This window comes from Cupressus sempervirens, chromosome 5 (genome assembly GCF_028749045.1).
Source record: "Cupressus sempervirens isolate cs-2001-9-10 chromosome 5, ASM2874904v1, whole genome shotgun sequence".
NCBI classification, from domain to species: Eukaryota; Viridiplantae; Streptophyta; class Pinopsida; order Cupressales; family Cupressaceae; genus Cupressus; species Cupressus sempervirens.
The window spans coordinates 323,759,058-323,785,613 of NC_143122.1; the positions used below are offsets into that span (position 1 = coordinate 323,759,058).

General features: G+C 34.4%; 1 protein-coding gene across 2 annotated transcripts in view; it reads right to left on the bottom strand.

The window, feature by feature from the left end:
- The window catches only part of LOC149555970 (diphthamide synthesis DPH2 family protein), a 118,042-nt gene that overhangs the window by 42,046 nt on the left and 49,440 nt on the right, over positions 1-26,556 (bottom strand). The window contains exons 2-6 of one of the 2 annotated variants that reach the window (XM_089830096.1): positions 26,364-26,487; positions 24,338-24,446; positions 19,795-20,215; positions 6,154-6,223; positions 5,866-5,933 (exon numbers count right to left, since the gene is read on the bottom strand). In XM_089830096.1, coding sequence (XP_089686222.1) covers positions 5,866-5,933; positions 6,154-6,223; positions 19,795-20,215; positions 24,338-24,446; positions 26,364-26,425 — 730 coding nt within the window. In that variant the 5' untranslated portion in view covers positions 26,426-26,487. The remainder of the gene's footprint in view (positions 1-5,865; positions 5,934-6,153; positions 6,224-19,794; positions 20,216-24,337; positions 24,447-26,363; positions 26,488-26,556) is intronic. The other variant, XM_089830095.1, reaches the window with a different exon arrangement.

Here is a 26,556-nt window from a genome sequence, read left to right on the forward strand (position 1 = left end):
TCGTGCTCTGTCTTCCTCTATCTGCCTTCACCTCTGAGTCCACATCTAGTTATCTGATGTAGTACTGGTACTGGCGATGATCTGGTTTTTTGGGAAATCGTTGATGCTTATGTGCTGTTAGATCCTTCTCTTCAAATATTCATTGAGATGCTTGAAAGATAATATTCACGTGTGTTTCTCCAAATGATAACCATTATTCATACCCTGGTATATTGATGGATAATCTCTTTGATTAAGCTCTGAGTCTGCAATTATATAATTCAATGTTTATACTAAAAACTGGATAATGCTTCCGAATGCATAGATCACATCGACCAATAGCAAGGAATCACCTAGGATCCGCATACAAGATATCTATTGTATATCTTCTAGCACTCGAGACTTAGAGAATTGTTCTGGTGAATAGATATATCTTATATACTGAATTATTCCACAGTTTGTGTAATGGCCCTGCCAACTGGACTACCAATTGGTTCAACAGACTATGATAAGGGAATCACAAATATTCCTCCTTACATCCACGTAGCTATAATGGTAATCATATATATCTCCTTCATCGTATCCTTTTCTATCTCTATTTCTTGCAATGAATTCCTCTATCTCTGTTGCCTTGATTCATGTCCACGCTCTAAATTCTCAGCTTCTGTGCGTATGACTAGCTTCCTGAAAAAATGGGTTATTGGAGACTCTTTTATGCTCTGATTTATTAATCTTGATGGTATTCTTTGCTCCCTTCATAGCTCTCTCCTTTGTGCGTATGAATAAGATAACTCCTATATTCTCTTGAGCTGTCACTTTCTACCCTTTTCCTAATCGATGTCATTGATGGAGATCTTTGTGCCGTTATTATGGTTTGCTAGCTGCTTCTGATGAATCTAGGATGATATCGTTGTTTTTAACTAATTCTTCCTGTATGTGATTTTTATCCTAACTCCCCCTTTCTGTGATTGCCGTAAGTCCTTTATACTTGTGCTGGATGGAAGAGAGAGGCGCAACTCTTCAGAGGTTGTCATCCATCAAAATTAAATTGCATTTTAACTATAGGATTACTTATATTTATCATTTAGATATTATTATATATCGTTGTTGATATATATTATAATATATTTATATTGTAGATCTTCAAATTATATTAATATTTAATTAATGATATTTATTATAATAGTGATGGTATTTGAAATATTATTTAATGTTATATATTATTTATTCTTTAATTATATAATTCTTTTGTTATTATTATAATAATAATTTAATCAAGTATATTGTATTTAGTATTAATTTTATATATATATATATATATATATTCTTTAATCTTATATTTAATTATTATTATTAAATTTTGTGCGGAAAAGGGGACATTACAGAGCTTGAGATTGTAGCTATGCTGGAGATCTTTATCTCTAGAAACATGGACATTATTATCATTATGGTCACCTTCACCTGAAAAGGACATTTATGATAAATTGTAATATTAAATATGTAAGACGTGTCATACAACATGTGCTGAGGCATGGAAATACAAAGAGTTGTATTTGAAAATAAAGAGTCACATTTTGGGAAATTGAAGACCTGGTTATAATGTGAAGAGTCTCTATATGTAATATATATTGTATCAAGCAAAAGGCAATGTACACATGAACATTTTATGATCAATAAAGTGATATTTTGTTGTGTGGTTGGATTTTTCCCTTCAATTTTGGAAGGGTTTTCCCAAGGTAATTTTTGAGTCTCTTGTTTCAATTTTGGTTATTCCTTATTGTTGTTTATCATTGCTTTCTGGGTTAAAATCCTAACAAGCCTTAGTTCTCCTAGTAGAAAGGATCAAGTGAACCTCCAACATCTTCAAAGAAGTGTTCAATGCAATTATTGTCACAAATTTGGTCACATGAAAAAAGATTACAAGAAATGATTGGCAGCCATGTAATCTTCATAGGAAGCATTTCAGCAGAAGGCCCTAGTTGCTCCTCATCCTGATGAGGTTGCCTCCTATGCATTTTGATCAGAAAATATTATGGGAGGGATTTAATAATTTTTCTTCAAAATTATGTGATGGGTTTTTATAAGTTTTTCTTTAAAAGAATTGTGAGATTTTGCCATTTTTCCTCAAAAACGGAGTTTCATATTCTCTGATTCTGTTCCAAGTTTTGATCGATTTTTCACCTCAAAAGTCATGTTTTGGTTGATATTTCACCTCAAAATTGTGTTTGGTTTTGGTCAATTTTCCTACTCAAAAATAATTTATAGCTTTTTTAATTTGCGACGTTTATGTAGGATTTTCAATCAAGGATTTTTGTTTTAAGGTTTTGACCTTTTTCCAAAAAAAAAAAAAATTGTAACTTCAAATCAGGCATCTTGCAACCTATTTTGGGGCATTTGGCAAATCTGGAACAATTTGGAAGGTTTGTAGATTTTTTCTCAAAATCGTAGTTGTCGCTCTCATATATATCTTTCTTTACAAGGAACGACAATTATGTTATCTAACATCAAGTTGGACATTTTCTAGGTGATTTCTAGTCAGAGGTTTTGCACATTTTGGGAAGGTTAGTGGCAGACTCATCTTAGTGGTAGAGTCAATGGCAAGCTCTTGTCTCTTGTCGCAAACCATTTTGAAGGAGAAAAACTTCTCTTCTTTCCAAGATACTATTGGTCATTGCAATTCTACAAATTCAAATTTGGGGACTGCGAAAGAATTCATTTTCTTCATTTAAAAAAAAGTTTTCTAGGTTTTCATAATTTCAAAAAATTATTTGGGAGTTAGATCAAGATAAATGGGATGAGCATAATCATTACCCATAAACTGACGAATCTGACTAAACATTTATGTAGGATAATTACCTTTTGCGTACCTTAAAACACCTAAAAGTGACAATTTAGATGACAAAATCCGTTGCTCACTCCATAAAGCTAGGGTTCACTACAAAATTCATAACAATTAATTTTTTGGGCAATTTTTTTGTGGAAAAATTGAAAATTTAATTTCCACCATTTTTTTGTAATATGGTTCAAAGTTCAAGCCTATATAGGGTTTACTGCAAATATTAGGCATTTATTTGGTTGCAAAAATAGGCGTCTATTTGGATGCAAAAATTTGAGATTTAAGAATGGTGGAGCTTTGTTTGTGCCAAAAATAAAAAGTATTTTCTGCAAGTTTTTAGCACTTGTTCCCCAATCTCGTGTGGCATGTCCTCTGCCTACGTTATTTGTCATCAATCCCTAACTTTTGTTTTGCAACCAGCAATTCACATATTGTTTTACCTACGATTGGGAATCTTTTGGCAGCCCAAGCTAGACAAAGTCAAACAAAAACACAAGATTTCCTGCACCAATAATTATTTTTTATTTTTGTGTGATTTACACATTTTAAAATCATTGTTTTTAACCTCCATCCACTATTTTTATGAGATTCAAAATTTTCAAACATTTTTGCCACAATTTCCAAGAGTTTTCGACCAGTATTTAGATCTACTTTGTACATTTGTGGCCATAGTTACACCGCCCTAGGGGACAAAGGGATAGGGGAACAAGGTTTCCGGGAGGGGGGGACGGCTGAGGGACGGCGGCAAGGGACTGCGGGGGTTATATATACTGTACATATGGTACTTACCATGCTAGTTATGAAAAGATTCATTGCAATATAAGATATAAAGACGTAAAAGAGTAAATACTTTTACATTGCAATGAATTGGAACATCAAACAATGCACATAAATAGTCAAATCAGCAAATAGCTAACACCAGGACATCCCCCCTTCCTCAGCAGAGGTGGTGGAATCGAGTGGCACCACTGGGGACAGGGGAACGGAATCCCTGAGTCCCTGGTGCATCTCCATCCTCAGTGAGTGGGGCAAAAGGGGGGGACGCATCCCCATGTTACTATGCTTGTGGCTATTCAGGTAGTATGGATTTTTGCCTCAAAAAATATAGTTGGGGTTTATAATTTTCACTTAAAAACTATTTTTCTGATTTTATGAGTTTTTTCCCGTTATAACATTATTGTGTGGGGTTTTCATAATTTTTTGTCCTTTAAAAAGTTATGGGGTTTTCATAGTGTTTTTCCTTAAAAGATTCTAGCAGGGTTTTCTTCCTCAAAAATTAAGGTTTGCTCCTATATGATCTAGTCAATGTTCCCACCATTTGAGAGGGTTCTCTGGTTTTGGAAAGGTTTTACCGCTTTTTCCTTAAAAGCAATGTTCTGTATGCTAATTTGTGTGTCAGATTTTATGCCAGCAATCTCTTTGGGTTTTTAATTCTATTTTCAAAAATAGTTTTGGAGTTCTCCAATACACAAAGTTGTGTGGGATTCCTTTCTACAGTTTTATTCATTTGAAAAACCAATGCTTTGTAAACTTCACTTTCAGGGTTTTGTCGATTTTTTTCAGACATCGTGGCTTTTTGCAGTATGGTTTTTAGTCCTAGTGTTCATCTACAAAAAGTACTTAGCTAATCATGGTATCTTGCAATCTTTTGGGGCGCATCGTTCTCATCTACAAAATTTTGTAAGGTTTGGTATTTTTACTCGAAATCGTGGCAATTGTTCTTAGTGTCTTAATAAGGAAGGACAATAATGTTATCCAACATCAGGTTGTACATTTTGTGATGATTTATGGTCAAAAATTTTGCAAATTCTAGGAGGGTTAGTCGCAGAATCATCTCAGTGGCAGAGTTTGTGGCAAGTGCTTGTCTCTTGTTGTGGAGCATTCTAAAGAAGGGGGCAACCTTCTATGTTCTTTTCTAGATGAATTTTGGCTACTCTTGGTCATTGGTGTTCCATTGATTTGGGGAGGGTCTCAATAGCATCAAAATGTTCTGAAGAATTTATGACCACAAGATATGTACAATCTTTTGCAAGGTAGTTGATGGAATGATCATTAAGGGAGGGTATTAGAATATTTTTAGTCTCCTAGGTTCTCACTATGTTTAGCTTGTTATTCTAGAATCTTAATTAATGTTCATTTAGGCTTTATTATTAGTTGTCTTGATCTGATCTATTTCTAGACGTCTTTATTTAGACAACTTTTCTTTTTAGTAATGCTCTTTAATAATGTCTATAAACTCTATATATTTGAGTATTGTCAATACAATTTTAGTCTGTTTTTTAAAGTTCCAGTCCTGCCATACTTGTGAGCCAAGGGGCCAAATGAATCTGAGGTTCATTCCATACCCTTGGGCGTAGATGGGAAAGACAATCTCCCAAAGTCCTATTCAACTTTTCCATTGGATACCTAATATGGTTTACTATGGGAACAACTACAGGCCATGAAATGAATATGAATACTTTAAGGTTACTTTGATTTTAATAAAGATTATTTGTATACGGTCGCAGAGATGTTAATTAATATTGTTTACGGGACCTAACATAGGATTTTCTCTTAGTTGGCATTACAATCATGTAAATTTGTTATAGAACTATATTTGTTAATAAATTGCATTTGTTGGAATTGTTATTTTTACAAAAAATCAGGTAATATCCCAAAAGGGAACAATACACAACAACAGACAGAAAATATAATAGATTTATAATTTTCCATTAAGCAAAAACATTTAAGCTTTTCTAATTCAACAAAATATATCAGTACAGACACAACACTGCACACCTTCCCGTATAAAAGTAATAAAGTATAATATGTAATGATGTCCATCTGATAAAGTTTACCACTTAGTTGAATGACAACACCAAGTACATTAAACAGACAAGCCTGTGGTGCTTAAAGAAAGTAAAACTGAATTGAAGTCTTGAGCATATTTGTGGAAATTTTGCAGAAAACATGCCAATACGAAGTGTACCAACAGCCAACTAGTGCTTAAAGAAAGCAAAAACTGAATTAAAAAATTTAGTATAGTTATGGAAATTTCATTGAAAACATACCAATACCAAGTGTACCAACAACAATACCAATAATATCTGCATCTTTTGCTCGCTCTACAAGATAATACCTGAATCATTACCAGAACATAATGGTAACATAAGCTTATGTACATGCTTGTCATAAATAATGACATAACCAATATCAGTACAACTAATTATCTTGAATTGCTAACCAAGGAAGACAGATTTTGAAAATGCAGCATCATTAGATAGAAGACTCGGCAAAACTCCATATCTACAAAGAATACCAAAAGAATCAAATACTTTCATATAAGCTGATCTACATACCTGCGTTTTAAGGTCTTATTCTGGCTTGGAATTTCTTTCAACAAAATTTTGGACACAGGATCATATCTAGCTGCAAAAAAGTCATGAAATTCATATTAAATAATGCTCCATTTACAGTATAGCACAGGCAAATATTTAATGCTCTGAATTATTGAGATCATTACACAGGTCAAGGGGACTCAAAAGCAATCAAATTGAGAATTACAAGTATAGGAATACCAAAGGATCTCCAAGAATTGAACATGTATATCACAATACGACGACAAAAGAAACTGGAGTCTGAAGCAGGGTGCCCAAGATAAGTTTGAAAAATGATGCCATTTAATAATAGTAAACATATCTGTGTAAATAGATATTCTCAAGAAAAGTACACAAAGGAGCCCATTGAAGCTGAGGAGATCAGGTGTTGCTCTATTATATATAAAACTACCCAATGGAAGCAGTTTTCAGATCCACAATTAAACACCTCCTAGATTTCTAAAGACTAATACATGCCCAAAAGCTTCAGTTTTTTACAGCAAAACCTGACTAGTGGACATAAACTCAAACCTAATAGATTTGGAAAAAAAAGTTGGCATAATGATGATGCGCAACAAGGATATAAGTGTCAGATTGATTGGATCTGTTAAGTTAGATTAGAATTATTGTTGATTAGTAATACTGATATTTTTTAATTTTATTATCTCTAGAATAATGCTCTTACTAATTTATAATTCTTTGCAGGTTGCTGCCATAATAATGAGGCAATGATATTTCACAAGAAATGTAGATAATTCTGATATTGATAATACTTCAATTATTTCTGAAATTGAATCACAATTTGTGAGTATAAGGAGAGATCGAACTCCAAATGACTTGCACTAATATTTTTGTACTTGTCATTCATCAATCTCATTTGATATATATATATCTTGATGAGACATGTCGATGTATAGACATGTCCATATTGTTATCTCAACCGATTGTTATCGGTAACGTAACAAACATAATTAGATACAAATCTGATATATAATCAATGAAATTTATGTTTATCAAAACATCATATTGACAGCAGTAATCATGTTCAATATTGATTAACTCGATACTCATTTAGATGTCAATGATAATCATATTCAATATCGACTTAATGCAGATCAATGAATACAGATTTATATTTGGAAACTAACAGTAATGATAATTATTCATTAGGTTGATTGTCATGAATGGTAATTTAATTCTCAAATAATCGATATAATGATTTATGATTTAATATTTATTTATGTATGTATGTATATCAATATACTCGATGTATATTGATATACATGCATACATAGAAACATAGATCATTCTATTGATAATTATCATTCATGTTTATCTGACCAAAGCTATCATTATTAACAAGATCATCATACTAGCATTGTCATTGCTGCCAACAATATGATCTACAGGTCATAGATCAGCTATATCGATGGACAGTTTGAACAAAAAGACAGAATTGTAAATGTTAGTGTACCGGGTAAAACACAGTCAGATGTAGTAAACTAGATGCGCGGTAAATGGGTGATGAGCTATGATGTGTGGTTGATAGAATATGTCTATCAGAGGCATGTGAATGGGTTTGTGAAAGAATATCTACCGGAAATTCAGTTGAGGTGAAGATTTGATTAAATCTATAGGTCATAATATAAAGAACAAGTAACCAGCAAAATATACTTCTCTAGATCCAGTAATACAGTAAAGACTATGTTGTTATTTGAAAAGTAAAGTGGTTAGTTGAGATTGTGCCAACATCAAGGTACAAAATTCAAGGATATAGTGCTTGCTCATGAAATTTGAATTGCTTTTGGGAATACGGATAACATGTTCAGGGTTTTTCCACCACCTTAAGAACAGTATAAAGATCAATGTACGGTTATGCAAGATATGCTTAGTTACCAATTCGCAGCATCCTGGCTTAGAATCGGAAGCAGATTCCTTCTGATGCGGATGCACACGCTGGTGCCCTATGGATGGGTGCAGGAAGCGCATCTTGGGCATTTGTGTGCATCCACAGGCCCAACATCAAAAGTGACGCACTTTTTTGATTAAAAAACAACTTATTAGTATTATGTGATATACTTCTTTTTACAATGTACAGTCTGATGACCTAAGCTGCTGAAACTTGTCAACCTTGATTACTCAATGTAGCAACTGCTTGTATTCAGACTAGCCTGACGTAAACTCGCCGCTTATTTTCTGAATCTTGTCAATTTTCTTGCTCAACTTGGCAACTGTTTACATGTAGACAAGGCTGGTCTAAACTACTAGAATGAGTACAATATGTCTTCTATTTTTAAGCTGTTCTAGATAATTAAAAATATGTTGTTTACTTAAGTTCTTCTAGGTAAGATCAAATTCTAGAAAACCAAAAACAAAAGCAAATAGTCCTAGAAAAATTGAATTTACCTTTTGCAATTGAAATTGCACTCCACAAAGTAGGCTTTTGCAACATTCTTAATTGCACATCATTCTTGTATTGTCTTCACAATGCCTGAGCCATGGCTTTCAGCTTGATCACTTTTGGCTAGACCGTTTCTATTATGCAATTTGTCAATCTTACAAGTAAATAAACTTTTGCAATGAAAAATCTGATGACATGAGTTGTTGAAACTTTCCAATTTTAATTACTCATCTAGAAATTTCTTCTATGCAGACCAGCATATGTAAACAGCTGCTTAGTTACTCGAAGTTGCCAACTTTATTGATTAACTTGTCAATTGTTTATGTGTAGACAAGACCGATATAAACAACTGTCAGATTGAGCACAATATTCCTTCTACTTAACCTGTTCTAGACAAGTAGAACTGTTCAAAACAGCTTAACTACAGTATTGTACTTAAGCTGTTCTAGAGAACTGGGTACAAATGTTGAAGTATCATACTATCAAATGATTTAATTTTGTATATTTCTTGCATTTCTTTATATGTGTGTGTGTGTGTGTGTGTGTGTGTTTGTGTGTGCATGTTTATGTGTGTGTGTGTGTGTAACCCCCGAAAACAATGTGTGCATCTATGCACGTGCATCAACATTTGCACCCAAATCGACAACTTAGAAGATATGTTCTTGGTCCTATCCCAACCATGGTTAGAATTTATAGTAATAAGATCTCCATTCAGAATATTTCTGAAGTACTTTCTTGGAGACAATCCAATATATATGCTTTCCTCTATTGATATTCCTAGACATTGTGCCATATGGGACAAAATGTAGGAGAAAAAAAATCCCAAAACATAATCATTGGAATTTCCAGAATGATAGATTTACCTCTTTATGTCGTATTTATTGGTTAAATGATAAACTTCTCTAATATAATCCATCACTTTGAGGTTATCCAACTATCCTAGAGATAGCAGGGTCCTAAGAAAAACAATTATTGGAAGATCCAAGAAGAGAATCTCCCAAAGTTCCCCAATATTACTATTGAAGCTTTTTCTAGCATCTCTTCTTTGTTGCATTGTTTCAAGCTGGTTAGGGATAACCATCTTTTGCATAGCTTCACCTTGGGAGTGGCATCTATTGAGTGATGAAGGGATACTACAATGTGGTGAAGTTCATGAATGGTAATGTGTCAAGTTCCTCCTAGCACTAAATATAGACATCCAAAGCTTGGCCTAGCTAAATTCCTTTTGTCATTGATATGTCATGCTAAGATTCTCACCAAGGAAACAATCAAAAGGAAAGCTACTCTAGTCTTAGTAAATGTCCCTTTGTCTAGTCAAGGTATAAGAAAGTAATCACTTAAATTATATTTGCAATTATATCAGGTACTCCAAACAACTTATTGGATAACCCAAGACTGAAATGACTAACTGGGAATTTCTTCAAAAATCATTTTGAGTACTTAAGCACCCAATCAAACTCAATATTCTTAAAGGTTTTAGCGATTGGTGTCAAGTATGAGTGGGTTGAAGATTTGATTGGAAAGTCAATGAAATAATAGAACCTTTAATAGCAAGGAAAATTAATGGACTAGTTACAATAAGAGGTGGTCATGACATGTCCCTATAGTCGCACATTCAAATGATGCAAAAATCTAAAGAAGCCAACCCACTAGAAGTGTCCACTTCTAGAAACTAAATAGAGTTAAAAACTGCTATGATACAACACCCCCTAAAGAAGGAAGAAATAAAGCATCTAACCCTTGAAATCCCCTCCAATGGGATATATTAAATTAAATTTGTAGTAAACTGCTTAAGGGAAACCTCAAACTTTATGATAGAGAGCTCCTCCCAAGTATCACGATGAAGAAGTGCTAGCACTTGACACCTATTCAACCAACAACAACAACGACATTTTGGAAGTTAAAGGAAAGGAATGGATCTTGAACTACGAGTTCAAATTTAAGTTTGTAATTTGATAGTTAAAAGAGATTTTAGAGTTATTGGTATCTTGAAATGTCAGAAATAATACCCATTAGAGGCTCTAAATATTTTCCAAGAGGTTAGGTTTCTTCTTAGACTTAAGGAATATTATGATAATAGAAAGCTTCTATTATTATCTAATGGTTTTCTATTTGTAATCTATTGTAAATATTAGAATGTTTCTAATATTTAGTTAGTTGTTAGTTACCTGATAGCTAGAATAAAATGTTACTATTCTTTACGATTGTTTCCTAAGGAAACATTGTTTATTGATTTGTATATACTATATATTGATCTATTGATCCCTATTAATAACAAGCTAATATTTTTACCAATTACTTTGTTATAAGGTATTAGAGCAAATACTCAAAAAATCTTTCATTTTTTTGAAAAAATTCGAATGAAGTTTTTTCTGTTTCTGTGAAAAAAAAAAAAAAAATTCAGTGCATCCTTTTCAGGGGTGTGATTTGAAAACAACAAATAAGGTTTTTTTTTTCTAGGCATCATTCTCTTCATTGTTGGACCACGATTTATAGTTTTTTGGGTACCTATCTGCTAAACCCATTTTTTCAAATACATGGCTCTTTTTTTCCTGATTTTTCAACCCTCTTCATGGTTGTTTTTTGGTCTATTACAGAAGTCTAGGATTTTTTACCAACCTCTATTCTTAATACACGTCTAGCAACTGTAATATTTTCCTACAAATTCTGCCATTTTTTAAGCTTTTTTCAGCCCAGGCCAGTTTTTTCAAAACCTTAGTTTTCTATACCAGATGTGGATTTATCGACAACTCAACTGGGTTGTCGTTCATTTTCCTAGCTGCCTCGATTTTTGTACCTTGATTTTCAAGCCACCATATCCAAAATCAAACAACGTATTATTTTGGGGTTTTTTGAGCTCTCTCCTAATTACCTCTTCATTTTTGGGGGTCTTCTAAAACTTTTCCTCGAAGTACGTGCCTTATAGATTTTCATAATTTTTACAGAAAAATGTGCTATGGCATCTTTGACTAATATTCTGCTTGAAGGAAATCAGAAATTCAATGGTCGGAATTATCGCACATGGAAGCAATGGATGCTAACGATCTTTGAATCTCAAAATACTAATCAGATTGTTGTGGATGTTAGACAACGTCCGGCTATAACTAGTACTGATCAAGATACATGGAATTAGGATAATCAAGAGATGGTAATGCTTCTCAAATTATTAGTAGTTGATGATCAGATTCCTCAAATTCCATCCAACAAGACAACTATCGAGCTATGGGAACATCTCAAGAAACTCCATGACTTCAGACAAAAGCAAGGCCTTCTCAAGAACTCTTTGTTTTCTATTGTCATGGATGAGCAAAAATCGCTCCAGGAACACTTGAATAAGATTTGGGATATCTGTGATCAGTTGCTTGTCGTTGGACATAAGATGGAGAAAGAGGACATTGTGGTAATAACCCTCAAAAGTTTACCCAAGTCCTACAAGCATTTTATCGAAACTCTCAACATCACTTCTACTGGTGTTGATCTAAAGTTCATGAATCTTTGCACACTTTTGCTTCAGCAAGATCGGTGGAAACAACAATTCAATAGCAGTTCCAGCTCCACCTCCACAGAGCAAGCGTTTGTTGTTAAATCCTTTCAAAAGGATAAGGGCAAATCTCATTGATAGCAATCTTCTCAGCAGAAGTCATCTGCTACAGCATCAGAAGGCTCCAAGAAGAAAAACATTCAATGCAACTACTACCACAAGTATGGTCACATAAAGGTTGAATGTCGGAAACGCTTACCTGCCCAAGCTACGCAATCTAGTTCGCAACCCAAAGCGAACAACACAGAACACACTGAGCAGATAGAATTTTCCTTTTATGCCTTCATGGCTAAAAGACCTATAAATCATGTGAAGTTGTCGGCCTAGTACGTTGATTCGAGTACCTCTCATCATTTCACCCACCACAAACACTAGTTTACTAACTAGCAGCCTTTCAGAGATTCAATTATTTTTTGTGGAGGGGAAGAGTACACTATTGTCGACAAAGGCAACATTCAAATTCACTCTGCTGGGAGGAATCTTATTTTCCTCAATGTGTACTATCTTCCAGGGATGGAACTCAATCTACTCTCAGTCAGTCAAATGTCGTGACACTCTCCATGGTTGGATATCACCTTCAATTCACATCAATGCACCATCGCTGATAGCGATAATTAGTCTGTTGTTGCAGTTGGCCTTGAGGATTATGGTCTTTTCAGACTTGTTGATTCTAGTGATTCTCAGGACCCAACTATGGTTGTTCGATGGTCTTCTATCAGCTCACTTTTGCATCAGCGGTATAGGCACTTAAATGTGCATTATCTCTCTCAACTTGCTCAAGAAGTGCTTGTCTTTGGTTTGACCGAGATTCAAACTCACCTTGGAGTTTGAGATGCATTTCAAGCTGGGAATCAAAACATGGAACACCTTTTCCTATTGGTGATTCATTGCGCGCTTCTCATATAGTTCAGCTTGTTCATGATGATATCTACAGCCCTAGGGCTACACGTTTTCTTGGGTCCAAGTATTTTTTGTTGTTTGTTGATGATTTCAATAGAAAGATGTGGGCATATTTTCCTAAAAGGAAATCAGATATGTTTACAATATTTCAAAAGTTTAAACCTTATTTACCGAATTCGCATATCGAATTCCGGATCCAGATCTGGATCCGCAAGTGGATCCATCAAGATCCACAAGTAGGATTACGGATCCTACCCGAATCCTCGAGGATCCATCGCAGATCCATGCCAAAGGAGGCAAGAAAAGTTGTAAACAGTGGGTCATCAATTTGTTTTAAGTTTTTTTTTGTGCCTAAACCCTAAAAACGACCCTCTAAGTCATAATGCAAGTTCATTTACTCTCTATTTTGCTCTCTCATACTTGCTAGTTTGAAGTAAAGTGCTTGGATTCGAAGGAGATCGGTTGTGGAGCTCCAAATACCTTGCAAGAAGTGTTTAAAGTATGCATTTCAACCATATTCTTGAGTTCTTTCATAGATTAATGATTTATTTTTTATTTTCCAAATTTTCAAATTTTTGTGCAAGTATGAAGCATGGTTTTCTTTCATTTTTTTCTAGATTGCAAGAATAGAACAATGAGTAGTCAAGGCTCAGTGGGTGGAGGTGGGGTTGCCTCCCCAAGCTTCAAAATTGTTAAGGGGTCTCCTTTATGGAGACACACAATGTCCTAGGTGTGGGGCATACAGATGGAAATGTAATTATTGCAATATACAACATAGAAGCTCCTATTCCCGAGTGAAACTACATTTTTTGGGCCTTGCGGGCGAAGGAATTAACATATGTCAGGGTAGTGATAAGAAGGGATTACCAGCTACACAAACAGCAGTGTTAGCAAAAGAGCAAGATGATGCTGAGCTGTTGCAAAAGCAAAACGTGGTGCTTCCAAAAGAGCAAATACACCAACATCATCATCCAATCAAACAAGCACAAGAACACATCCTTTTTTGCCTATGCCAACTACAAATGATGAAGATAAAGACCCATCTCCACTCACCCGCAAGAGAGGCCTACTAGATAGGGCATTCCAAAATGAAAAGAGAGACATTGTTGATCACAAAATTGTTGTTTAATTACAAATGGCATTTCATTTTATTTTTTAGATAACCTTATTTTAGGGAGACAATGGAAGCAATAAATGAAGCACCCCATGGTTACAAACTGCCTGGTTATGAGAAGTTGTGCACTACCATATTACATGATGAGAGGAAATCTGTAGAGGTTGAACTTCAACCAATAAGAGATTTTTGGGTTCAATCGGGTGTGTCTATTATTTCGGATGGGTGGAAAGATTGTAGAAACAGTCCATTGATCAATGTTATTGTTGTATGCCCTGAGGGGGCAATGTTCTTGACGGCAATTGATTGTGAACGGCAAGTGAAAAATTCAGAATTTATTTCACCCATTCTCATTAATGCCATAGAGTCAATGGGTCCTGATAATGTTGTCCAAGTGGTCACGGACAATGCAAAAGTTTGCAGTGCTACATGAATAATTGTAGAGTCTAGATATGACCATATCTTTTGGACACCATGCACCGTCCACTCTCTCAATTTGGTGATGAAAGCAATTGGCACCAAAATAGATTGGGTGAAAAAGATATATGAGGACGCTGAAGAGATTCAAATGTTTGTGACAAATCCCCACATGTCACAACCAATTTTTAGGAGTTTTTCGGACTTAAAATTATTGAAGGTAAATTTGTATATTTAATATATAATTGAATATTATTGGATTCCATAATTTTTTTTGTTGTTTACATTAACATGTTCTAATTTTTAAATGTATTACTAACGTGAGTTTAACATGTGCTTAGGTTGCTGAAACCCACTTTGCCTCTGACACAATCGTCTTGAGACGACTTGTGAAGGTAAAAGAAGCATTGAAACAAAACAAATGGTCATTAGCCCCCAATGGGGCATTTGGAAGAATTCCAATATAGCACGGGCCTTAAATGTGAGAAGAATGATACTAGATGAGGATTGGTGGGGTCTTGTGACTTATGTGTTGGAAGTCACCAATCCAATAATGGCAATGCTTCACTTTACAAACAGTGATGAGCCATGCCTTGGGGATATTTATGATTCCATGGACACTATGCTAGAAAAAATTAAAATGGTAAGTTCTACGCTATTTTACAACAATTTTTTATTTGAGAGATATCTAGATTCTAAAGTTTAAATTGACATATTCACTAATTATAATTATTATTCATATCTCATATCCTAGGTCATATAGAGGAGGGAGAATGATCATGAGGATACCCTACAAGAAGGTGGAAAAAATTGCTCATCATCGATGGAACAAGATGACCAACCTTTGCACCTCCTTACATATGCTCTATACTTGAGGTACTGTAGTTCTTATCAAATGCTTGTGCTTATTTTATCCAATGTTTGTGCTATCGATATTTGATAGTGTTCAATTGTCTTTTGTTATCCCCAGGTACTACAATGCAGATGTACTTCACCTTCCAGGTAGAGTATCACCATTTAGAGATGCAGAGGTTGCAAATGGGTATAAGAGGGCACTAGCTAAAATTTTCCAACATCCAGAAATTGGGGCAATTGTGAGGAGTGAATTTTCTGCCTTCATCTCAAGTGAGAATTTCCACCCTATTGCCATAGCAAACCAAAGCAAGATGGATGCCATCAAATGGTGGTACCTTCATGGGCAAGCCTTCATGTACCTCCAACCTCTTGCCATAAAGGTCCTATCCCAAGTAACTTTGTAAAATTTATCACCTAAAGTTGATTTATTAAGCTTAAGGTCAACACTCTCAATTCCTTGAATTTATTATTTTATTTATTTATCTTGGTTGTTGTATTGATAATTTTTAATTTCTCTTTAGGTTGCCAGCTCTTCTGCAGCTGAGCGGAATTGGAGTACTTATTCATTTATCCACTCAGTCAAACGCAACCGGTTGGCTCCAAGAAAAGCAGAAGACCTTGTGTTCATTCACAACAATTTGCAATTGTTGTCACAGAAGGATCCAATATACAAGAAGGGGCTTGGAAAGCTTTGTGATGTAGCACCTGAGACTCCTGATTTAGATGACCATCCCAGATCTTGCTAGATCCACTTTGATTGATGTGGATGATGAGAAGGATTATGAGTTCACAATACCCTCTACTACTAGTGGTTTGGGTTCCTCTACTGATATAGATGCAGCACTTGCAGCTCATCAGTACAAAGAGTCAAAAACTCATAATAGTTGAATAAAATAGTCTTCACAAAGCCCATCAGTTGATCAACACTGAGATATCTTGTCTCATGTACAGTACAATCCCGATGTACTCTTTGTTGAGAAGCGAGGACCATTCATACATGTTTCTCCTATTCCTAATCCAGTAGATCAGCCTATGAAGGCTCATGATTTGGGAATTCCGCTTCCATTAGGTCCACTTGATGGGAGGTCACTAGCAGGACCGACCACTTTGTTTCTTGATAACGAAGGTGTTATCAAATTAGCACGGAATCCAATCTTCCATGAATGAACCAAGCACGTGGATGTTCACTGTCACTACATACAATAGCTGGTTAAAGACGGGACAATAGACTTGCAGTATGTTCCTACAACAGATCAAACTGCAAACATTGTCACCAAGCCTTTTGGTCCTATTAAGTTTGTCAATTCTGAGGGCAGCTTGGTGGCATAGATAGATTAACCATTAAGGGAGAGTATTACGATAATAGATAGCTTCTATTATTATCTAATACTTCTATTTGTAATCCATTGTAAATGTTAGAAGGTTTCTAATATTTAGTTAGTTGTTAGTAAATTGGTCGCTAGAATAAAATGTTTCTATTCTTTACGATTGTTTCCTAAGGAAACGATCGTTTATTCATTTGTATATATTGATCTATTGATCACTGTTTATAACAAGTTAGTATTTTTACCAATTGCTTTGTAATAAGGAACACTTTCATGCTGTGTTACTTAATGGCAATGGCAATACTTCGCAAGGCAGCCTGTAGTGAATGGAAAGGAAACTTTTTTATCCCTTTTAAATCCTTTCAATTTAGCTCTTTTGGGTGTTGATTTTTATCCACTTTCAATCAATTTTCAATTTTTAGCGATCTGAGAAAGCAGATTTTCTCTTTCTTTCCAACTTAGGAAATCAATCAATGAAAAAAGGCAAATTGCACTCCCACCTGCCTTGTCATTAAAGCATGTGATTTGGCTATGAAAATACCTCAACTGAGAGAGAAAATCAAATCAGATGCCACTAAAACTGGCCCCACACCCATGACTGAAACAAGGAACTTAAATTCTTCAGAAAAACAACTCGTCCCCCTTTTATTAATTCATTGGCTCCATGTTGGGGACATTACATTTCTTTCCACCCCAAGATTGTTTGCCCCACCCAAGCAATCACCAAAGTCAAATTTGATTAGGATGAAGTACATCATTTAATTCTCAGAACTCAAAAAGTCTTCGTACATTGTAATGTCCCCTATTCCGAAGGGAATTAAATAAATACATAATAACATTAAAATATGATACTGAATAACAATTATTATATAAGTGATAAATAACAAATAATAATTAAATAAACTGATCCAAAAAATTATTATTATTTTAAATATTAGACCAAATATGATTAACATGTACAATTAGGTAAGTTTAAATTATCTATTGACAAACATAATTAGTTAAAGAATGAGTATAATATAACCTGCTGCTAATTTTAATAATATAATAATATAAATTATAATAATAATGAATCTTAAAATTATATGTATAAATCTTGTAAAACTAAGATATAAAACAGTTATATTAATCAAGCATATTGTATAAAATTAAATACACTAAAGTCACATTTGATAAGAGACGTAACTCTTTGTAATTTCTAGCATTTAGACAGAAAAAAACAATAATGGTAGTGAGATGATAAAAGCTATGGGAGATATTCCAGAAAGTCAAATCATAAGCCTGTTGCAAAACTGGTGCAAGACTGAACAGCAACCCCAGCGAAACAGAAACCCGGTCAACAATTAAAATAATTCAACCCAAACGGCAAACCATTATTCATGGATACCTGGAATGGAATAGGAGGAAATGGATCAGGAAGTTCATTCAACAATGTATCAACCGGTATGAAGATGAAAATTACAAATAGGAAACATCAATGCCAAGAGTCTATCCCATCACATGGGAATTACAAACAAGCGCAGTGACTATCTAAATAAGACAGCAACTTCAAATTATAGGTGGGACAGCAATTGTCATCATATATGGAGCAGTGCTGATTTTTAAGTTCGGCAATAGATAATTTACCTTATACAGAGTCTCAAGTTCATCTTTGTGGGTGGATCCTCTTAGGATGGAATAAGAGTATGTAAATATGAAGTCTGTAAGTATGTAAGTATGTAAAGATGTAAAGTATGTATGAAATATGTAAGCATGTAAAGATGGATAAGGTGGATAAGAAATTGGAAGAAGTTGTGAGAATTATTAATTCGTATATTAATTTCTGGATGAGAGAACTTTGGTGAAGGAAGTTGGAGAAGTTTAGAGCAAACAATGGATCAGCAATGTTGGACAAATGTCACCATAGGTCCAGAATGATGCTGAATGAAGTGGAAGAAAAAGTATAGAGAGGATAAATTTCTGATCCATGACCACAGTGCAGGAGCATCAACAAATCAGATTAAATGCAGGAAGGCATTTCAATCATTTAGCAACGAGGTGCTGTTCCAAGGTCTATGCACAAACGAATTTGTGGAGTTGACTAACAAAGCCATTAAGCAACTATCATTAGAAAATGATATGTAAGACTTAAAAAACATTCCCAGCAGCCACATAGGCTAGGTAGTTTTGAGAACCAATTGTAATGGTTTATTCTGGAAACCATAAAACAGAAAGATCACACACAAAGGTTGATAAAAAAGAATGGGATAAAGGAAAAAAGAAGAAGATGATGGAAAGAGAGGAAGAAAAATCAGGAGAAACAGTCATTTCTTTAGCAGGGAAAAGAGAAAAAGTCTGGAGAGTCGGCAACAAAGGAAGAGATGTGGAACTGGGCATTGCCCAACGGAGAAGAGGATGCTTTGATTAGAGTTAGAAGATTAGGAGGGCAGCAGAATGAGCAGAGCAGTATTAAAATTAAGAAGGCCTGCAAAAAGATCTAAGTGAAAAATAGCAGAGAAAGTGTTCAGAGATATGAACAAAGCACAAGGACATTGAAGAGTTGCAGAGACATGGTGGAATGCAGAGGAGGCTGGCCAAACTGTGTATGGCCAACATATTTTAATGAAGACATTTGTCATTGAATGTAATCATCATTATATGAGTTGCAGTAATAAAGTTTATGTTTGGGTATGCATTATTTGTATTGATGATTGATAATGTTGTTTCCTAGCTTTTCTTGTAATGTAGTGCTTTTTAATCAGTTCAGTTGTTCTTAGTTCCTGTCACCAATATGTTTTGTTATAGAAACTCGTTTTCTGTTCAGGTTACTGTCATTATCGTAATACAAAACTTGTTAAGTCTGTTGTTGTTTGAAGTCAAAGTAAATGTAGGTAGGTGTAAGCCATCAGTCGGTTTCAGAGATTAGAGATGTAAGGATTGTTGACATCAGATTTCAATGCAGATAAGAATCAGTTTCATAGATAACTTAAGCAAGCCCCATAGTATAAGACAAATTCTACACTGTTGAGACAGATTTCCAAATGAATAAATGATAAAACCAAAGGAATATAAAAGTGGCAGTAAAGGCTACCTACACCACATGCATTGTATGTAAGCATCACATTTGCAAGAGCTGGACCTTCCTGCCCAATCCAAGCAAGGTGATAGTCCTCCATTTTCTGATCTTTGGGTAGCTCCCAATTCAAGCCACCAAGATGATAATCAGAGGCATGCTTCAATCTTCCAATTTGATTCAGATCGGCCAGCTCATTGGGAAACCCTATTTCACTGCCACCTGAAGGATGATCGCTATCAACTGCCGCATTGCTTGAACTTTTGCTTCCATCTTCCCCTACAATACTATCAGCATCGGGTAATGAAGGATTCATCTCTGAGCATGAAGCTTCTCCAATTTTGATCTCTGGAATTGATCTATTTCTGGTAAGTAAAATTGTACGTATTTCCTCTTTCAGCCTTCCCATTGCATAGGCATACTCCAACCCAAAGAGAACCTGTTTAACAGAAGAAAGAGGAGAATAAAAATAAAAATATAGAATAAGCTTCTGAGTGTTTTCTCAATACTTATTGCAAATTTCACACTGTTTCGGGATTAAAAATGAATGCATTTGAATGTGAAAATTTATCAAGTTATGGGCATCTCAAATATGAGACACAAATTGTTTATCAAATCAAATTGACCAAAGACTTATGCAGGGTACCAGTTGTTTGAAAACTAAATCCGATATCTTAAGTACAGATGGTTGTTAAATACCAAGACATCAACCATGCTATTGAGACTGGATCTTCGAAGACTTCATGATTCCTGAATGAAGCAGAGGGCTGTGAGTTTAGCCACCTCCATTCAGCAGACAAACTAGGTAGTATCTTGTATTTTATATTTGAAACTATCAGGTATCTGATGCATGTATAAAAAGTGTTAGATAACCATGCATTGTTTTTTTAAATAAAAGCTAATATTCTGTGCCAACTTTCCTTCCATTATAAGTCAGATCTGATATTGTTAATGTCGTAGCCTCAGTTGGATTGAATTGACCTAGAGATAATCCCTATGCTTATCGGTTAATCATCAATTAAACAAACCATCATATATCTATGTACATATTTATTATATATATTATCTATTATTATATATGCAATATATATATATATATGTGTGTGTGTGTGTGTGTGTGTGTGTGTTAATATCTAATTGATGATTAATTATAAATAACCATAGAGACATGTCTCTTCTATACATATTTATATAACATTCAATCTGCATTTGGAACACACAGAAAAATGATAGTATTATTACAATTGCAGCAATCCTATACTTCAACATCATATCAGAGTCAGGTTGCAAATGTAAGAAAGAAAAGAAAACAGCAAACAGATTGAAAGGATGTTGCAATGTTGGAGATTTCAATGATTGAGTGTGCATAGTCACAAGTAGTCTGATTGAATACTACAAAGATTCAAGTCAACTACAAAGTGATTGAGATTTTCCTTTACCCTTGTGAAAGGATTTGACTGTGAAAGCTTCTCCTGAGGAAGATGAAGTAACACTACTACGAAACTATTGTTTCCAACAATCTTGCTACAAAAGTTTTGTGCACAAATATAGTATCTTTAAGTCAACATTCATTGCAATAATGTTGAGTGTTTTGATGAAGTGCTCATAGGATTTAGGTGGACTCTTTATGGTTATCACTACCAAATCCTCTTCCTGCATTTTCTAACCAATGGCCTCTAGCCTATCATGTCCTTAATCTTCGTCAGATGTTGTTGCAAGGACATACACATATTTGCTATGATAGAAAATAGTTGGTTCTTAAAGAAAAACGCACGACTTGTATCTAATGTCATGGGAATCCTTCAAAATAGTCCAAATCTATGTAGTTGTCAAATGGCAATTATGGCAGCTGATCAGCAATAACTTAAAGTTTGATAAGCATGACTGCCTCTTTGTTGCACTTGTCAAACTTATCCTAATCATGTCCAGTAGGACGAGACTGTTTACCCTACATAAGCTCATTGAGATGACAATATCCAGAGATAGTCATCATTCATTGCTACCATGTGTTGTAATTTTTGTTATTGGATCGTTGATTGCCTTCCAACATTATGTTGGTCAAAGATGCCATCTGCACATTTTGCAAGGCATGAAAAAAGAGAAATTCTAAAAAGGCAAAAAAATAGATTATGGAACCCAAGGCATGGATTGTAATGCTCAGTGGCAGATTCAAGTACAAACTTCAAGAAATATGAAATACAGGTGACACAAAACCAAAAGTACAAGTTTTTGGTAGACCCAGAAAAATTGACGAATACCCAAAAATCATTGTGAAAAACCCACAAAGAATGTGTAAGTTAAATATTATCCCAACCAAAGAATTATAGATTTTTGAAAAAATCCTAGTCAGCTGAAGAGGTCTGCAGAACACTTGAAAAATGACGAAATCTTGAAAATCTGCCATGGATTTTTGAAGAAACTTTTGTGTTGAGCCACGAGCTATTCAAACCAAGTTGTGTTTTGAAATCGTGAGCTGAGAGCAGAGAATGTCTCCCACAGAAAACCCCAGACATTCTAAGATGCGGATGCAGATGAAGAACAAGATTGCTTCATAAGCCAAGAAAATGCCGTCGTGTAAGCCGAAATACTGAAAAATTGTCCTGGATTTGACAAAAAAAACACAATTTAAATTGCCAAAAAAAAAGAATGATGACCACAAGTAAGAAGCAAAACACAAAAACAGTGTTTTACTAGGTCAAGTGTGCTGGAGAAATCACTGTTTTCACAAGTGTTAATGAAAATGCATACAGAAAAGCATTAGAAAAAAGGCCTTCAAAATACAAACAAACACTGCAAAAGAATTTGAAAACATCCTAGGCACCTGAAAAAATTTTGAAAAATTGAAGCCCAAATCATTTCAAAAAGCAATTTTAAATACTGTTCTAGTAGTAAAATTAACAATGAATGATCACACAATCATTTAGAGTTTACAAAAGACAATGTTTCTATAAAGAAACAAATGTGAATTAGAAAGTATTTAATATTTATGTACTGACCATTAAATAAGAAATAATAAAGATACTATTCTAGTAGCATCGAGGTCTGCGAAACATTTGAAAAAATGACAAAAACTTGAAAATCTGCAACAGATTTTTGAAGAAGATTTTGTTTTTAAGCCACGAGCTATTGAAGAAAATCGAGTTCTGAAATCGCAAGCTGAGCCGCAAAGAATGTCTGTCGCAGAAAAGCCTAGTCGTCATTGCAGATGCAAATCTAGTCGTCATTGCAGATGCAAATGAAGAACGAGGATGCTTCACAAGCCAAAAAATTGCCATTACAAAAGCTGGATTACTGAAAAATCACCATGGATTTGACAAGAAAAACACATTTTTAAAGAACACAAGCTTAGAAATTGCCATAAAAATAAAATGACAGCCACAAATCAGAAGAAAAACAGGAAGATTGTCTTTTACTAGGTCGAGTTTACTGGAGAAATCACTGTCTTCATAGGTGTCAACGAAAATGCGTCCAAAAAATGCTACAAAAAGGCCTTTCAATATACAAATGAACTCTGCAAAAGAATTTCATAAAATCCTAGGCACCTGAAAAATTTTGAAAAATTGAAGCCCGAATAATTTCAAAAAGAAATTATAAATTTTTCAAAAAAAAACTTTAATAATACTTTGATACCATGTTGGTAAAATAAAATATGAATTAAATGAATGATTAAACGATCATTTATAGAGTTACAAAAGACGATGTTTGTAATAAAAAAACAATTGTAAATTAATACATAACTTACAATAGTGACCACTAAATAAGAAATAATAAAGATATTATTCTAAAAACATTGAGGATATCATCATATTGGGTTCTTGAGAGCCATTTCATCAGTTTGATCTCTATTCTTGCCTTATCTTCAACTGCTTTATGGTCTTGTGATTTACACTCACGTAGGGGCATGACCCTTACATGGCTTTTGCCACGTAGGGTCATGACCCTATGTGGTGATTATTATTAGTTAATACTTTAACCACCGCCCGATCATACAACAAACAATTTCATTATGTTTACAAATCGCCAATGTGGGAGAAACTCATGGTGAGTGTTGTGCTCGAGCAAGACGGTCAATATGGATACTAATACACAGTATTGCAGATAAATATTATCAATGTATAGTTCTCAAACCCGGTCACTGCGTGAAAATAAGATGGTTGATCTTGCTTCAAGCAGATAAGAATGTTAACTCATTGATTGATTCATATCATGAAGCCCGATCTGGGCATGATCAGAAATAGATAAAAGTACATAGAGGAAGTTAATTACATGTGTGTGTGCACGTGCGTGCGCAGGCACACGTGCAGTGTGTGTGCGCACATGGATTTATATCAGATCCAACCAAAGCTATTACTTCAACATAGAGATCCCTTTTCCTTGCTCACAATTAAGTTTACCATATCCTAAAATATGCATTCACTATGTTTACCATATCCTAAGAGAATGAGATAACTTCTCATTTCTAGGTAGAACATAAAATAACTGTAAGGTTAAACATAAGAATGGTGAAATCATTATATGTTACTGATTAAACATATACTTAGAAAGAAAAATGTAAACATACCAACAATGGCTTTTCAATTGAAGATGAAAGTTCCAATAAGCGATCTGCACAATCCCTAACATCAAGCGATGCTTTTCCAAAAACAAACCAAACCGGCAACCTAGATGTCCTGTAAATAGAAAACCATATTATAACTATGCATGAAGAAAAACATAGAGATGACATTGGATTAAACATTGGTTGAAATCCCAAATGCTTACACAATGGAAAAACTGGATCATTTTTTTGTCAATTCTTTATGAGTAGGTTTACCGTTTAACCAATCTGTGAGCTTGTATGAAGAAACAAATTTTCAATTAAATATGTAGATTTGCATGTGTCATAGTTTTGACATAAGGAAGAACAATATAAATCTAATGCATAAATCCATAAATACTATACAATTACAGAAAAAAGGATCAGAGATGAAAGGAAATGTGATTGAATGTATCTAGTATATGTAAGAAATACATATAATGGCTGAAGAGTTCAGTAAAAGTTTACATGTAAGCTTACAGACAAATAGTGTACATTGAGTATCTCATCGATAACAATAGAAATTACCCATAAGTTTACATGTAAGCTTACAGACAAATAGTGTACATTGAGTATCTCATCGATAACAATAGAAATTACCCATATACACTGAACATCTCCACTAAGGATTTGAACTCCAACCAAGAAAATGAAAATCAAACATATTCACATGGCTTGTCACATATATTGTTCAAATTTAATGTGATCTGAATGATCAGTTTCAAACACGAAATTGGAACATAATTTTGACAGTTGATAGTAGATACAATAGTTGAGTTTCAAGAGTCATTAGCTGGCAGCCACATGGAATGAATATAATCCCATAAACAGTGAGATAATCCTATGTCTTAACCCATTTTTTATCCAATTATAAGATCTCCTTACCATTAGCATATTCTATCTGCTTAGTATTATTATAAAATGACTCACTTATTCACTGTGTGTTCACTCAGCACACTCAGGAAACATACTGGATAGATTACTAATGCAAGAGTCAGAGCAATGATTAAAGGTTTGCCAACTTGATAGGTTTTAAGTATTTGGTAAGGCTTGAGAAATATTCCATAGGCAAATCTTATTCTTAAAGAAGACATAATTACAACAAAAAGAGAATGAACTCACTTTTGTGTTTCTTTGACAGATTACTTTTGTGTAGGAAACTTGGGACAGGAGCCTAACGAAGTAACGTTCAAAAAGTGTCAACGAGTTTGTCAAAAACAACTAGCAGATAATACTACATTTCCGGATATAACAATATTGGGGCATCGAACATGCATCCTACCGATGAAATCAATGGAAATCAATGTCAATTATACAATATGAGTAAACGATACGTTGACTTTGAACCATTAGTCAAGCCATCTTCTTTTGTATCTTCCATGTATAATACTGCCTTCCAACTTAATTGCTAGCTCATGAGCTGCTTCTAATTCAACAATCCAACTGGGTTTAACCAGTATTAATAAAACAACTCAAGAGGATCCTTGGAGAAGGCTTCCAAGTAACACTTATTATGTTGACAAGCAATTGAATCATGTGATGCACTCTCCCATGTTCACATTATTCTCTTTCCTTGCATTCGATATTTGTTCAAGCAAGATGTGAGCATATTCAACTCACTTGAAACATTAGAAAAACTTAGTTTTCAAACCTGCAACAAGATGTTGGAAGTTGGAACCATTTGTTGTTGCTCCAACCAAGGTCTGAACAAAAATTCTAACTACATAAGGTCCATGTGTCACCTACTAATACAAGTGTTAAACGCTGCAACGATGTGGTCATCAAGGTAGTGAGTGTAGTCACCATAAAAAATTGTGAAAAAACTCATTGATCCATGTTTAAACAAAACATCATTTGAACAAACTCAAGGACAAACATGATCTCCCCACAATAGATGAAGCAGAGGAGTATCATTGTTGTTGTATGGGTTATCACCAATTGTTAAAAGAGGCTTTTTATCTTATGCTGTAAACATTTTAACAAATTTTAAGGACAGTCAATGAAGAACTACCTCCACTTCCATGTGCTTGATTGAGTGTCTAAAACACGATTGAAAGCCTTGCCTTCCTTCATGATCTGATGTAGACCTTATCCGCCAGAATGAAAAAGCTTCAAAAGAAGGATGCAAGGATAACCTTAAGTGGCAAGATAAAATGTTCAGTCACTCATGTGCCACGTGAGTACCAAAAATTTGTTTACTATAA